This window comes from Ranitomeya imitator, chromosome 2 (assembly GCF_032444005.1).
Source record: "Ranitomeya imitator isolate aRanImi1 chromosome 2, aRanImi1.pri, whole genome shotgun sequence".
Taxonomy (NCBI): Eukaryota; Metazoa; Chordata; class Amphibia; order Anura; family Dendrobatidae; genus Ranitomeya; species Ranitomeya imitator.
The window spans coordinates 25,788,422-25,805,248 of record NC_091283.1 but is presented as its reverse complement, the minus strand read 5'-3'; the positions used below and the strand labels follow the sequence as shown (position 1 = coordinate 25,805,248).

Below are 16,827 nucleotides of genomic sequence, written 5' to 3'. Positions count from 1 at the left end.
ATATATATACATATATATACATATATATATACCAGCAACAGAAATAGAAGTAAGACTTATTATATTAAGCACATGTCCTAATAATGGCAGCAAGTTCTGCAGAGGATGGCTAGACAGCACAGTCCATGTGATATGTTGGTCTCTGTTTGTCTCTCACAGACACTCACTCTCTGCGATACTATTACACGGGAGTCTCGACCCCAGAGCCCGGGCTGCCCGAGTTCTCCATAGTTGGATATGTGGATGATCAGCAGACTATGTTATTTAGCAGTGACACTGGCAGGGTCATCCCTGTGGCTCAATGGATGAAGGAAAACGAGGGTCCGAAAGGCTGGGAGCATGAAACCTGGTTTAGTAAAAACATTGAGACTCTATTCAAACTTGAAGTAAACCTATGGAAGAAGAGATTCAACCACACGGAAGGTGAGGCACACACTTCCTACATATCCAGTGAAGCATAATTCTAGATACCTATTAACATTTTTATATTTACATTGTTTTAAAATAATATTTTGTATTTTTATTATTTAACATCTTCAACCTTCAGTGTTTTTTCTCCAGACTCATGTCCACTATTTTTAAGAACAGACATCGGGGGAATAATATTTTGTAGATCACTGCTTGGTTCACAGGGGGGACCCTCACCTATCACACCCTGTGCCTATGTTAAAATTGTCTAGGATGAGAAGACCCTTAACTTATAGAGACTAAGATGCTCATCACACATTCACCATATACACGGTTTATTATATATCTGCAGAAATTCAGACGCAATGTACCAACATATATACATCTGCTGTGCGTTCCTGTCTTGTCCGTAGGTTTCCATTTTTTACAGGTGAGTCTGAGTTGTGAGATTCAAGATGATGGAAGCACCATGGGTGGTGTGCAGATCAGATATGACGGGAGAGAGTACTTGTATTTGGACATAGAGAGAGGATCGTTTATTCCTACCATGGCCGATGCTCGGATAGTCACTCAGAGATGGAGCAGTCCGGATGTAAGATTGGGAGAAATGGCCAAGATTTATCTGGAGACTGAATGTGTTACAAAACTGAAGAGATTCGCCGAGCATGGAAGAGAAGTCCTGGAGCGGAGAGGTGACGTCACTGCCCATTATATTTTACACTCCATAACTGATATTTCTTTAGCACAGGGTCGCCTCTTATTCATGGTCGGTGTGTTTGTCCTCCTCACATTCATCCTTCAGAGGACTAGTCTACGTTGAGCTGAAGGCCGGAGTGTGACGTTCACAGCACATATTTAGGCCCTTGAAATCGTAGACTGTACATTGTATAGAAGATGCCCATGAGACTCTATAAGCTCATTAAAATGGGCCAGTGTGAGGCGGTTCTAGGGGTTTTCTGAAATTAAAAATTGATATGAGGAAAGATTGCAAACAATGTTAAAGCCTAAAGAAAAGTGAATCATCACAACTCTTAGCCAAAGACGCAGACCCTGATATGACACCAAACATAAGCGAAAATAGATATAATCATGACTTATCGGTTGGCTCGGGGTCGGCCACTGCTTTATTATTAAGGTATTAAATAAGATATGGATAGTTTGAAAACCGATGAACATACCAGCCACATCCGTGAAATCAGTCAGACTTCACATGTATTTCCGGGGGGTTATTTACCTTACAAACACTGGGAATTGCAGATTATAGACATCTTTACTGCTCAGCAATAGAATATAATCTTTGGTGCAGACAAACTGTAAATATCTTATTTCTTTCACTCTCAGTTCGGCCCCAGGTGAAGGTGTCCGGTCAGGAGAAAGGAGACGCCATGATGCTTCACTGCCAGGTGTACGGATTTCACCCCCGACCTGTGGATGTGAAGTGGATGAACCGGGAGGACGAGGTTCACTCCTATGAGACCACAAACGTCCTTCCCAATCCTGATGGCACCTATCAGATCAGGGTCAGCACGGAAGTGACCCCCAAAGATGGCGACAGCTACTCCTGTTATGTGGATCACAGCAGCCTGGAGGAGCCGCTCCTTGTACAATGGGGTGAGTTATAGCTAAAATAAAATCCATACTTGTAAACTTCTGGGAACTTATCGGTTATGATGACCTCTACATTTTTTCACAACCAAGTTTTTCTAAGCCACAACCATTCCATGCACCTGCTACTCCCCTATATACACAGTCTGAATGTGCATTTAGTTGCCAATTCCCTGTCTGATGATGAAGCTACCCCAGCATCACATAGAGGAAAGACTATGAAAGTATTGCTTTCTAAGAGTCAGTAATATGCTTGGGGATCTGGGGTAAGATATCGTTTCTTATTCCCTGAGTCTCCATTCCAGGAGATTTGGCAACATTGGTATAACCAAGAAAACAGAGCTATGGAGTTGGTAAGGAAAATCTCCAACTCCTCAATTTCTCTGACTCCTACTCCCTCATACATGGCTCATGTTTAAGTGATAAATTTACTGTAGTAAAATGGTAACATCAGGCTTTCACTCACCATTATGATACAATAATCAAGATATTTAGATATAATATAAAATATATTTATTAGAATAAAGCTTTAGAACACATAAAACTTTAAAGGTGCCCATGCCTGCTGGGTCGCGTCTCCGGATCTCCAGTATTGCCTCCTGAAGGGCGGTTACTTAACACATCAGTGTTTACCCCTCACGCTGTGGCCGGTTAAACAATTCGCTCCTCAGCACAGCCACCTGCACATGAACCCCTTCCAACAGAGCACATATCTTCCCTATGGTGTCCCTCTCAGAGTCAGAGTGCACCATCAATGTTCGCCTGACATCACCCTCCAGCGCATTTAGAGCTACCTCTGCTTGTAACTCTGGGGTCAGGTTACACACCTTGACTGCACTATGAACCCTCTCCATCCATTCCTGAAGGCCCATGTAACTACCATCGAACTTGGCCATGTGGTGAAGTAGGATCCCTGCTGGAAGGTGTCATGGTTAGGACATGGTTAATGTCCTGTTTTCTCAGGGTTAATGTTGTTGGCCTCTCTTTCAATATGGGAGGGGTATTTATACTCACTCCAAACTAGGTTTCATTGTCAGCTATACGTTCTGTTTTAGTCTGTGTGCCTGACCTCTGGAGTGTGTGCCCGGTTTGCATAGTGTTTCCCTTGCTCTCTGTGCATTACTCTGTTTGTTCTTCTGGATTACTGACCTCTGGCTTCACTTCTGACAGTCCCCTGTATCTCCGCTTTGGTACTTCGTGATCTCCTTGCTCCCATCTTTGATTCTTTGACAACTCTCTTGTGTTTATCCTTTCTTTACACCCCGGCATCTGTCTCCGCCCCTGACCACCTCCCACTCTGTCAGATGATTCAGGTCAGGGGTCAGATTCAGGGGTGCAGTGGGTATTCCAGGTTAGCAGACAGTTCAAACGTACCATTCAAGTGTCCAAGAAATGAAGCCAGGTGAGAGAGGGAGGGGGAGGAGGAAGGAGGTGGAGGACAGTCCACAACAGGGGACAATTAGCAGATTAAAAACAAAGTCAGAATTTGTTTTTTTTTCACAGTTTTACTGAACTTAGAATGTGTTTCCCTTTTTCAAGTACACTATGTGTAAAAATCAATGGTGTCATTCAAAATTACAACTCGTCCTGCAAAAAACAAGCCCTCATATGTACGGACATAAAAATAAAAAATGATGGCTCTTGGGAAAAAAAGGAAGTACAAAATTAGAACTCAAAACTGGAAAATTTCTCCATCATGAAAGGGTTAACAAAATTAATGGTGGAACTACAATACCCAGAGAGATTAGCACAATTAGGATTATTTAGTCTAGAAAAAAGACAACTGAGAGGTGACCTAATAACCATGTATAAGTATATAAGAGATGCAAACAAGAAAAGAAGGAAAGAAACGCAGTAAAGGTGCACACATAGCCATAGTACTGAATGTAACAAAGCTTTATTGAGACCAGATAAAAAGTGCTTGTGAACAGAAAAACATTTAAAAAAGCATGAAATGCATACAAAAATACACCTATTCAATATCCTTAAAATAATCGGATATGAATAAAGCGGGCTACTAGAGGTACAATCACCCTCACAAACTGCCCAGTGAGTTACATGATATATCAGCAAAACAGAGTTTAACCATGCACGTGCTTATAAATCATGTTCCGGTGTCATAGCTGCTCAGCCCGCTGACCACTATATTTGTGTCTAATAACACTGGTGAGTAGAGTTGAGCGACCTTGACCTTTTTAAAGTCGAGCCGGGTTTCGCGAAACCCGACTATCTCAAAAGTCGGGTCGAGTGAAATCGGCCGATTATGGCGAAAAGTCGGGATCGACCGAAACACGAAACCCAATGCAAGTCAATGGGGCAGCATAGTCGGCAGTGAGTGGGGGCCAGGAAAACACCTAGAGTGCCCATTTTAATGTCAAAACCATCCATTCTTCTTAATGAAGCTTGTCAAGCTTAATTTACCTTATAATAATTGGAAGGCATTTGAAATTGGGGGTCATTTGGCTAAAGTTGTGGGGGGTAGGGCTGGTTCAAGTAATTAGTGGGCCCAGGAAATCTGGACCACGTCACGGCAGTGGAGCAGGGAGAGGTAAGTATTTCAACTTTGCAAGTGCTGTGAACCTGAGCAAGCAGGGGGGGCCCACTTGTTGGCATTGGCACTGGCACAGGGCCCCTCAAAGTACAGCGGTGTGTTTGCACGGCGGGGGCGCCTCCCACCGGCAGCAACACTTTTGCGTACTATGAGAGGCCCTGTGCCAGTGACATCGCCAACTAGTATTCCTCCCCCCACCTGATGAAGGAACCTGCACTTTCATCTGCACCTTCCTCTTTGTCCCCGTGTAAGGTGGTATGGTATGCGGGAAGAGCAACCTGACTTTCAGCAGGGTCACAATGTTGTTGTGTAGCGTGCACGGAGAATGTTGCGTTATGGGTCAATGTACCAGCAGACTCATCTATCACTGGCTGGGCAATGGGCACGATGAAGTGGGAACACAGATATAGGCCCAAATAATAAAGTGGGCTAAATGCAGTTCAAAATTGGTAACACAGGAATAACCAGGGGGCATTGCAGTGGAGGACAACTGGAATGAGAGGCTGACACAGAGAGTAGGGCCAAATCAGTAAGTAGTCGAAATGCAGTTCAAAATTGGCAACCGTAGTAAACAGGCGGCACAGCTTTGTTCAGTGGAGGAGAACAGCAAGGAGTGGCAGACACCGATAGTAGGCCCCAAACCAACTAGTACGCCAAATGCAGTTGTTCCATTTAACCACAATTTAATGAGAGCCTGAAGATAGAAGCTCAGGAAAGGCAACCTGGGGAACACCTTGGAGTGTAACACACCATCTCTCTCCACCCCATACCCAATTTGTAGGCCTAATGCAGTGTAGTTTCCAAGAACTACTAAACGAGAGCCGGAAGATCGAAGCTCAGGAAAGGCAACCTGGTGAACACCTTGGAGTGTAACACAACCTCTCTCTACACCCCATACCCAATTTGTAGGCCTAATGCAGCGTAGTTTCCAACAACTACTAAACGAGAGCCGGAAGATCGAAGCTCAGGAAAGGCAACCTGGGGAACACCTTGGAGTGTAACACAACCTCTCTCTACACCACGGAAGGGCTGATTCTTAGGAAGGAAGGCTGTTTGAAATAAGCATTGCGCGTCCGAGGGTGATTATATTCTTATTAGGTATATACTCACCCTCGGACGCGCCCTGCTTCTTAATTTGTAATGAATGTTTATTTGCAATGTGGTTTTGACTTACTTGATTATTTTTGTAATTAATGATTTTATTAATTTCATTGTTTTACATCTTCTTGGCAATAATATAAAGAAGACGCGACAGGACAACAGTCGGTGGATGCCATATCTGTGTTTTCAATTTAAAAAACCTTTCAGTTAACTACTTGCAGGAGAAAGTAATTGTAGCTGGTGGACATTTTTAGTACAGTTCCAGATTTTTGTTGTGTGTTTGTTTTTAATGTTAAAATGTCTGCATTTGATATCTCACCAGTCACCAGTATCTTCTTTTTTATAATCAAAATAATTATTTTTTTATTTTATGATGTTGGTTCAAGGGGTACACGGGCAGCAGTAGACAGGTCAGTGGAGGCCTAGTGGAAGGAGGGACCGCAGATGCGCCACTGTTTCCCCCATACCAAATTTGTAGGCCTAATGCAGCGTAGTTTCCAACAACTACTAAACGAGAGCCGGAAGATCGAAGCTCAGGAAAGGCAACCTGGGGAACACCTTGGAGTGTAACACAACCTCTCTCTACACCACGGAAGGGCTGATTCTTAGGAAGGAAGGCTGTTGGAAATAAGCATTGCGCGTCCGAGGGTGATTATATTCTTATTAGGTATATACTCACCCTCGGACGCGCCCTGCTTCTTTATTTGTAATGAATGTTTATTTGCAATGTGGTTTTGACTTACTCGATTATTTTTGTAATTAATGATTTTATTAATTTCATTGTTTTACATCTTCTTGGCAATAATATAAAGAAGACGCGACAGGACAACACTCGGTGGATGCCATATCTGTGTTTTCAATTAAAAAAACCTTTCAGTTAACTACTTGCAGGAGAAAGTAATTGTAGCTGGTGGACATTTTTAGTACAGTTCCAGATTTTTGTTGTGTGTTTGTTTTTAATGTTAAAATGTCTGCATTTGATATCTCACCAGTATCTTCTTTTTTATAATCAAAATAATTATTTTTTTATTTTATGATGTTGGTTCAAGGGGTACACGGGCAGCAGTAGACAGGTCAGTGGAGGCCTAGTGGAAGGAGGGACCGCAGATGCGCCACTGTTTCCCCCATACCAAATTTGTAGGCCTAATGCAGCGTAGTTTCCAACAACTACTAAACGAGAGCCGGAAGATCGAAGCTCAGGAAAGGCAACCTGGGGAACACCTTGGAGTGTAACACAACCTCTCTCTACACCACGGAAGGGCTGATTCTTAGGAAGGAAGGCTGTTGGAAATAAGCATTGCGCGTCCGAGGGTGATTATATTCTTATTAGGTATATACTCACCCTCGGACGCGCCCTGCTTCTTTATTTGTAATGAATGTTTATTTGCAATGTGGTTTTGACTTACTCGATTATTTTTGTAATTAATGATTTTATTAATTTCATTGTTTTACATCTTCTTGGCAATAATATAAAGAAGACGCGACAGGACAACACTCGGTGGATGCCATATCTGTGTTTTCAATTAAAAAAACCTTTCAGTTAACTACTTGCAGGAGAAAGTAATTGTAGCTGGTGGACATTTTTAGTACAGTTCCAGATTTTTGTTGTGTGTTTGTTTTTAATGTTAAAATGTCTGCATTTGATATCTCACCAGTATTTTCTTTTTTATAAGCAAAATACTTATTTTTTTACTTTATGATGTTGGTTCAAGGGGTACACGGGCAGCAGTAGACAGGTCAGTGGAGGCCTAGTGGAAGGAGGGAACGCAGACAGGCTTCGAAGGCCTAACATAATAAAATGGGCTGGCTGTAGGCAATTTATAATTGGTTCCATGGGAACACGGGCAGCAGTAGACAGGTCACTGGAGGCATAGTGGAATGAGGGACCGCAGACAGGCTTCGAAGCCCTAACATCATAAATTGGGCTGCCTGTAGGCACTTTTAAATTGGTTCCAGGGGTACACGGGCAGCAGTCGTCTGGTCAGTGTAGTAGTAGTTGAAAGGAGTGACGGCAGACAGGCTTCGAAGGCCTAACATAACAAAATTGGACTGGCTGTAGGCACTTTTAAATTGGTTCCAGGGGTACACGGGCAGCAGTGGTCTGGTCAGTGGAAGTCTAGTGGAAGGAGTGACGGCAGACAGGCTTCGAAGGCCTAACATAACAAAATTGGGCTGGCTGTAGGCACTTTTAAATTGTTTCCAGGGGTACACGGGCAGCAGTGGTCTGGTCAGTGGAAGTCTAGTGGAAGGAGTGACGGCAGACAGGCTTCGAAGGCCTAACATAACAAAATTGGGCTGGCTGTAGGCACTTTTAAATTGGTTCCAGGGGTACACGGGCAGCAGTGGTCTGGTCAGTGGAAGTCTAGTGGAAGGAGTGACGGCAGACAGGCTTCGAAGGCCTAACATAACAAAATTGGGCTGGCTGTAGGCACTTTTAAATTGGTTCCAGGGGTACACGGGCAGCAGTGGTCTGGTCAGTGGAAGTCTAGTGGAAGGAGTGACCGCAGACAGGCTTCGAAGGCCTAACATAACAAAATTGGGCTGGCTGTAGGCACTTTTAAATTGGTTCCAGGGGTACACGGGCAGCAGTGGTCTGGTCAGTGGAAGTCTAGTGGAAGGAGTGACCGCAGACAGGCTTTGAAGGCCTAACATAACAAAATTGGGCTGGCTGTAGGCACTTTTAAATTGGTTCCAGGGGAACACGGGCAGCAGTGGTCTTGTCAGTGGAAGTCTAGTGGAAGGAGTGACGGCAGACAGGCTTCGAAGGCCTAACATAACAAAATTGGGCTGGCTGTAGGCACTTTTAAATTGGTTCCAGGGGTACACGGGCAGCAGTGGTCTGGTCAGTGTAGTAGTAGTTGAAAGAACGGACCGCAGACAGGCTTCGAAGGCCTAACATAACAAAAATGTCAAAACAATGGTATTGTCAGTGCCAGGCATTGAAGGATGGCAGCGCATAGACTAAACATTGGTGAAGCTGTGAGAGATAATTTTGCTAGTGGTAGAGCACTGTTTGAGCTGGGGGGGGGGAACTGTCTTGTGGCCGGCGGTACAGGCACAGGGCCCCTCATATTACAATGGTGTGTCTGACGTTGGGTGCGCACCACCACCGCCAGAGACACTTTATTGTACTATGAGGGACCCAGTGGCAGTGCCGTCGACCAAAAGCGGGCACACCCACCTCTTCAGACAAACAGCACTCTCACGGGTGCTGGCGCAAAGTGGCGATACCACGGCCCCGTGTGGGGAGTTTGGCCATTTTGTTAGGAGTAAACATGTCGTATGCTGGACAATCAGGTGCAGAAAATTACGAGATTGGAAATGTCATTCAGAAGAGTCCACAGTCAAGACCTTTTCATAGGAAAGTTAGGTGTCAGCCGGGCAAGGTGGGGCAAAAGATTTCGAAATCCAGTTGTGGTTCATTTTAATGAAGGTTAGATCATCTACATTTTGGGTAGCCAGACGAGTCCTTTTTTCAGTTAGTATTGAACCTGCAGCACTGAATACTCTTTCTGATAGGACACTAGCTGCCGGGCAAGCAAGCTCCTGCAATGCATATTCTGCCAATTCTGGCCAGGTGTCTAATTTGGATGCCCAGTAATCAAATGGGAATGAAGGTTGAGGGAGAACGTCGATAAGGGATGAAAAATAGTTTGTAACCATACTGGACAAATGTTGTCTCCTGTCACTTTGAATTGATGCTGCAGTACCTGTCCTGTCTGCGGTCATAGCAAAATCACTCCACAACCTGGTCAGAAAACCCCTCTGGCCAACGCCACTTCTGATTTCTGCCCCTCTAACACCTCTGGTCTGCTGGCCCCTGGAGCTCGTGTGAGAACGATCACGGGCGCTGTGTGCAGGGAATGCCAGAAGCAAACGGTCAACAAGAGTTGATTGTTTTGTTGCTAATATTAGTTCCAAATTCTCATGTGGCATAATATTTTGCAATTTGCCTTTATAGCGAGGATCAAGGAGGCAGGCCAACCAGTAATCGTCATCGTTCATCATTTTTGTAATGCGTGTGTCCCTTTTGAGGATACGCAAGGCATAATCCGCCATGTGCCCCAAAGTTCCTGTTGTCAAATCTGCGGTTGTGCTTGGTTGAGGGGCAGTTGCAGGCAAATCTACGTCACTTGTGTCCCTCAAAAAACCAGAACCCGGCCTTGCCACGCCACCAATTTCCAGTGACCCCGGGAAAGCTTCCTCATTAAAAATATACTCATCCCCATCATCCTCCTCATCCTCCACCTCCTCTTCGCCCGCTACCTCGTCCTGTACACTGCCCTGACCAGACAATGGCTGACTGTCATCAAGGCTTTCCTCTTCCTCTGGTGCAGACGCCTGATCCTTTATGTGCGTCAAACTTTGCATCAGCAGACACATTAGGGGGATGCTCATGCTTATTATGGCGTTGTCTGCACTAACCAGCCGTGTGCATTCCTCAAAACACTGAAGGACTTGACACATGTCTTTAATCTTCGACCACTGCACACCTGACAACTCCATGTCTGCCATCCTACTGCCTGCCCGTGTATGTGTATCCTCCCACAAAAACATAACAGCCCGCCTCTGTTCGCATAGTCTCTGAAGCATGTGCAGTGTTGAGTTCCACCTTGTAACAACGTCTATGATTAGGCGATGCTGGGGAAGGTTCAAAGAACGCTGATAGGTCTGCATACGGCTGGAGTGTACAGGCGAACGGCGGATATGTGCGCAAAGTCCACGCACTTTGAGGAGCAGGTCGGATAACCCCGGATAACTTTTCAGGAAGCACTGCACCACCAGGTTTAAGGTGTGAGCCAGGCAAGGAATGTGTTTCAGTTGGGAAAGGGAGATGGCAGCCATGAAATTCCTTCCGTTATCACTCACTACCTTGCCTGCCTCAAGATCTACAGTGCCCATCCACGACTGCGTTTCTTGCTGCAAGAACTCGGACAGAACTTCCGCGGTGTGTCTGTTGTCGCCCAAACACTTCATAGCCAATACAGCCTGCTGACGTTTCCCAGTAGCTGCCCCATAATGGGAGACCTGGTGTGCAACAGTGGCAGCTGCGGATGGAGTGGTTGTGCGACTGCGGTCTGTGGACGAGCTCTCGCTTCTGCAGGAGGACGAGGAGGAGGAGGAGGAGGAGGGGGTGCGAACGGCTACAGCCAACTGTTTCCTAGACCGTGGGCTAGGCAGAACTGTCCCAAACTTGCTGTCCCCTGTGGACCCTGAATCCACCACATTTACCCAGTGTGCCGTGATGGACACGTAACGTCCCTGGCCATGCCTACTGGTCCATGCATCTGTTGTCAGGTGCACCTTTGTGCTCACAGATTGCCTGAGTGCATGGACGATGCGCTCTTTAACATGCTGGTGGAGGGCTGCGATGGCTTTTCTGGAAAAAAAGTGTCGACTGGGTAGCTCGTAGCGTGGTACAGCGTAGTCCATCAGGTCTTTGAAAGCTTCGCTTTCAACTAACCGGTAGGGCATCATCTCTAACGAGATTAGTCTAGCTATGTGGGCGTTCAAACCCTGTGTACGCGGATGGGAGGCTAAGTACTTCCTTTTTCTGACCATAGTCTCATGTAGGGTAAGCTGGACTGGAGAGCTGGAGATCGGGGAACTAGCGGGGGTGCCGGTGGACATGGCAGACTGAGAGACGGTGGGAGATGGTATTGTTGGCGCCGGTGCCCTAGATGCAGTGTTTCCTACTACGAAACTGGAGATTCCCTGACCCTGACTGCTTTGGCCTGTCAAAGAAACCTGCACAGATACTGCAGGTGGTGCAGAAAATGGTGGCCCTACACTGCCGGAAGGGATGTTGCGTTGATGACTAGCTTCATTGGCCGAGGGTGCTACAACCTTAAGGGACGTTTGGTAGTTAGTCCAAGCTTGCAAATGCATGGTGGTTAAATGTCTATGCATGCAACTTGTATTGAGACTTTTCAGATTCTGCCCTCTGCTTAAGGTAGTTGAACATTTTTGACAGATTACTTTGTGCTGATCAATTGGATGTTGTTTAAAAAAATGCCAGACTGCACTCTTTCTAGCATCGGATACCTTTTCAGGCATTGCAGACTGAGCTTTAACCGGATGGCCACGCTGTCCTCCAACAGGTTTTGACTTTGCCACGCGTTTTGGCCAAGATACGGGCCCGGCAGATGGAACCTGTTGCGATGTTGATGCCTGCTGCGGCCCCTCCTCCTCCGCTTCAGAACTGCTGCCGCCTGCACCCTGTTCCCCCAATGGCTGCCAATCGGGGTCAAGAACTGGGTCATCTATTACCTCTTCTTGTAGCTCGTGTGCAACTTCGTCTGTGTCACCGTGTCGGTCGGTGGTATAGCGTTCGTGATGGGGCAACATAGTCTCATCAGGGTCTGATTCTTGATCAGCACCCTGCGAGGGCAATGTTGTGGTCTGAGTCAAAGGACCAGCATAGTAGTCTGGCTGTGGCTGTGCGTCAGTGCACTCCATGTCAGATTCAACTTGTAATGGGCATGGACTGTTAACTGCTTCACTTTCTAAGCCAGGGACGGTATGTGTAAAGAGCTCCATGGAGTAACCCGTTGTGTCGCCTGCTGCATTCTTCTCTGTTGTTGTTTTTGCTGAAGAGGACAAGGAAGTGACTTGTCCCTGACCGTGAACATCCACTAACGACGCGCTGCTTTTACTTTTACCAGTTTCACGAGAGGAGGCAAAAGAGCTAGAGGCTGAGTCAGCAAGATAAGCCAAAACTTGCTCTTGATGCTCCGGCTTTAAAAGCGGTTTTCCTACTCCCAGAAAAGGGAGGGTTCGAGGCCTTGTGTAGCCAGACGACGAAACTGGCTCCACAGCTCCAGACTTAGGTGCAATATTCTTTTTCTCACGACCACCTGATGCTCCACCACTACCACTACCCTCATTACCAGCTGACAATGAACGCCCCCGGCCACGACCTCTTCCACCAGACTTCCGCATTGTTTTAAAACCGTTACCAAACGATCGGTATTTGTTGCTGTCACACAACTTACACGGTGAGCTATAACTTCACTATGATTTAGCTACCCCTTTACAGGTGGGTGAGACCACAACGAAAATCAGCCACAATGTTACACACTCTGTTGTTGTTGGCAGGACTGTCACTGAAGCGCAAATGTAAATATTTATCTCCCACTGTTTTTTTTTTTTTTTTTTTTAAAGGGAGACTTCAGAAAAAAAAAAAGAAAAAAATTTTTTTTACAGAAGAATTTATAAAACAAATAAAATGAAATGATTGCTTCAGGGAGAATTTAGGAAAAAAAAAAATTTCTAGGGCCCACTGAGTGACAGATGACGCACACAGGAGTCAGGAGTGGCACACAAGCCCAGAGGCCAATATTAATCTCCCACTGATTGATTTAGTGATTTTTTGAGGTAGATTTTGTAACCCAAATCAAGCAAAAAAAATAATAGGCTTTCTATGGCCCACAATTGTGGAGAAAGAGAGAGAGATGGCACACCCAGGAGTCAAGACTGGCACACAATCAGAAGGGGCAATATGAATCTCCCACAGATTTTTTTTTTTTTTTTCAGGGAGACTTTAGAGAAAAAAAACAAAAAAAAAAAATGATTGTTTTCAGGAATAATTTAGAAACCAAAGAAAATAAAATGATTTTTTCAGGGAGAATTTAGAAAACAAATAAAACAAAAAATAGGCTTTATAGGGCCCACTGAGTGACAGATGACGCACACAGGAGTCAGGAGTGCCACACAAGCCCAGAGGCCAATATTAATCTCCCACTGATTGATTGTGTGATTTTTTCTGGTAGATTTTGGAACCCAAATCAAGCTAAATAATTAATAGGCTTTCTATGGCCCACAATTGGGGAGAGAGAGAGAGATGGCACACCCAGGAGTCAAGACTGGCACACAAGCAGAAGGGGCAATATGAATCTCCCACAGTTTTTTTTTTTTTTTTTTCAGGGAGACTTTAGAGAAAAAAAACAAAACAAAAAAAAAGATTTTTTCCAGGAATAATTTAGAAACCAAAGAAAATAAAATGATTTTTTCAGGGAGAATTTAGAAAACAAATAAAACAAAAAATAGGCTTTCTAGGGCCCACTGAGTGACAGATGACGCACACAGGAGTCAGGAGTGCCACACAAGCCCAGAGGCCAATATTAATCTCCCACTGATTGATTGTGTGATTTTTTCTGGTAGATTTTGGAACCCAAATCAAGCTGAATAATTAATAGGCTTTCTATGGCCCACAATTGGGGAGAGAGAGAGAGATGGCACACCCAGGAGTCAAGACTGGCACACAAGCAGAAGGGGTAATATGAATCTCCCACAGTTTTTTTTTTTTTTTTTTCAGGGAGACTTTAGAGAAAAAAAACAAAACAAAAAAAAAGATTTTTTCCAGGAATAATTTAGAAACCAAAGAAAATAAAATGATTTTTTCAGGGAGAATTTAGAAAACAAATAAAACAAAAAATAGGCTTTCTAGGGCCCACTGAGTGACAGATGACGCACACAGGAGTCAGGAGTGGCACACAAGCCCAGAGGCCAATATTAATCTCCCACTGATTGATTGTGTGATTTTTTCTGGTAGATTTTGGAACCCAAATCAAGCAAAATAATTAATAGGCTTTCTATGGCCCACAATTGGGGAGAGAGAGAGAGATGGCACACCCAGGAGTCAAGACTGGCACACAAGCAGAAGGGGCAATATGAATCTCCCACAGATTTTTATTTTTTTTTTTCAGGGAGACGTTAGAGAAAAAAAACAAAACAAAAAAAATGATTTTTTCCAGGAATAATTTAGAAACCAAAGAAAATAAAATGATTTTTTCAGGGAGAATTTAGAAAACAAATAAAACAAAAAATAGGCTTTCTAGGGCCCACTGAGTGACAGATGACGCACACAGGATTCAGGAGTGCCACACAAGCCCAGAGGCCAATATTAATCTCACACTGATTGATTGTGTGATTTTTTCTGGTAGATTTTGGAACCCAAATCAAACAAAAAAATTAATAGGCTTTCTATGGCCCACTATTTGTGAGAGAGATGGCACGCTCAGGACTGGCACACAAGCCCAGAGGCCAATATTAATCTCCCACTTCTTTTTTTTTTTTTCCAGGGAAAATTTATAAAGCCAATAAAAAAAATAAAAATAAATAGGCTTTCTATGGCCCACTATCTGAGAGAGAGAAATGGCACGCTTAGGACTGGCACACAAGCCCAAAGGCCAATATTAATCTCCCACTGATTGATTGATTGATTTTTTCAGGTAGAATTATGAACCCAAATCAACCCAAAAAAATAAATAGGCTTTCTATGGCCCACTATTTGTGAGAGAGATGGCACGCTCAGGACTGGCACACAAGCCCAGAGGCCAATATTAATCTCCCACTTTTTTTTTTTTTTCCCCAGGGAAAATTTATAAACCCAATAAAATAATTAAAAAATAGGCTTTCTATGGCCCACTATCTGAGAGAGAGAGAGAGATGGCACGCTTAGGACTGGCACACAAGCCCAAAGGCCAATATTAATCTCCCACTGATTGATTTATTGATTTTTTCAGGTAGAATTTAGAACCCAAATCAAGCAAAAAAATTAATAGGCTTTCTATGGCCCACTGAGTGAGAGATGGCACACACAGGAGTCAGGAGTGGCACACAAGCCCTGAGGCCAATATTTTTCTCCCACTGATTGATGTTGTGATTTTTTCAGGTAGATTTTGGAACCCAAATCAAGATAAAAAAAATAGGCTTTCTATGGCCCACTGAGTGAGAGATGGCACACACAGGAGTAATGAGTGGCACACAAGCCCTGAGGCCAATATTTTTCTCCCACTGATTGATGTTGTGATTTTTTCTGGTAGATTTTGGAACCCAAATCAAGATAAAAAAAAAATAGGCTTTCTATGGCCCACTGAGTGAGAGATGGCACACACAGGAGTCAGGAGTGGCACACAAGCCCAGAGGCCAATATTTTTCTCCCACTGATTGATGTTGTGATTTTTTCTGGTAGATTTTGGAACCCAAATCAAGCAAAAAAATAAATAGGCTTTCTATGGCCCACTGAGTGAGAGATGACACAGACAGGGATGGCACTCTAGCAGAAATGCCAATTTTAATCTCCCACAAAAAAAAAAAAAAGGAACTGTCGTTCAATTACTATCTCCCTGCAGTAATCTCAGCCAGGTATGGCAGGCAGCAATAAGGAGTGGACTGATGCACAAATTAAATAAAAAGTGTGGACAAACAAACAAGATAGCTGTGCAGAAAGGAAGGAACAAGAGGATTTGTGCTTTGAAAAAAGCAGTTGGTTTGCACAGCGGCGTACACACAGCAATGCAGCTATCAGGGAGCCTTCTACGGCAGCCCAATGAGCTACAGCGCTGAGGAAAAAAAAAAAGGAGCTTCCACTGTCCCTGCACACCGAAGGTGGTGTTGGGCAGTGGAAATCGCTACAGCACAAGCGGTTTTGTGGTTAATGGACCCTGCCTAACGCTATCCCTGCGTTACACAATTCTTAGGCTGAGATCTCAAAATGTAACTTACCTGTTAGATTGTCTGGTGTCGGCTCACTATGGCACGGAAAAGATATTAGTGAGCAGAAGACAACATACAGGCCAAGCTCCTGACATAATGACATTAGGCTTCCTATAGATTTACTGTACTGACGAACCTCAAAATATGTCTGTGTATGGTACATTAATAATAGGAAATAGTTCATTAATGTAACATAGTAACATAGTTAGTAAGGCCGAAAAAAGACATTTGTCCATCCAGTTCAGCCTATATTTCATCATAATAAATCCCCAGATCTACGACCTTCTACAGAACCTAATAATTGTATGATACAATATTGTTCTGCTCCAGGAAGACATCCAGGCCTCTCTTGAACCCCTCGACTGAGTTCGCCATCACCACCTCCTCAGGCAAGCAATTCCAGATTCTCACTGCCCTAACAGTAAAGAATCCTCTTCTATGTTGGTGGAAAAACCTTCTCTCCTCCAGACGCAAAGAATGCCCCCTTGTGCCCGTCACCTTCCTTGGTATAAACAGATCCTCAGCGAGATATTTGTATTGTCCCCTTATATACTTATACATGGTTATTAGATCGCCCCTCAGTCGTCTTTTTTCTAGACTAAATAATCCTAATTTCGCTAATCTATCTGGGTATTGTAGTTCTCCCATCCCCTTTATTAATT

The 16,827-nt window shown here is 44.3% G+C and overlaps 1 protein-coding gene across 2 annotated transcripts in view; it reads left to right on the top strand.

Annotated features, from left to right (window-relative positions):
* Positions 1 to 16,827, top strand: part of LOC138661498 (major histocompatibility complex class I-related gene protein-like) — a 228,405-nt gene that overhangs the window by 49,579 nt on the left and 161,999 nt on the right. For both annotated transcript variants that reach the window (XM_069746222.1, XM_069746221.1), the window contains exons 2-4: positions 160 to 423; positions 822 to 1,100; positions 1,750 to 2,019. In XM_069746222.1, the coding sequence (XP_069602323.1) occupies positions 160 to 423; positions 822 to 1,100; positions 1,750 to 2,019 (813 nt within the window). The remainder of the gene's footprint in view (positions 1 to 159; positions 424 to 821; positions 1,101 to 1,749; positions 2,020 to 16,827) is intronic.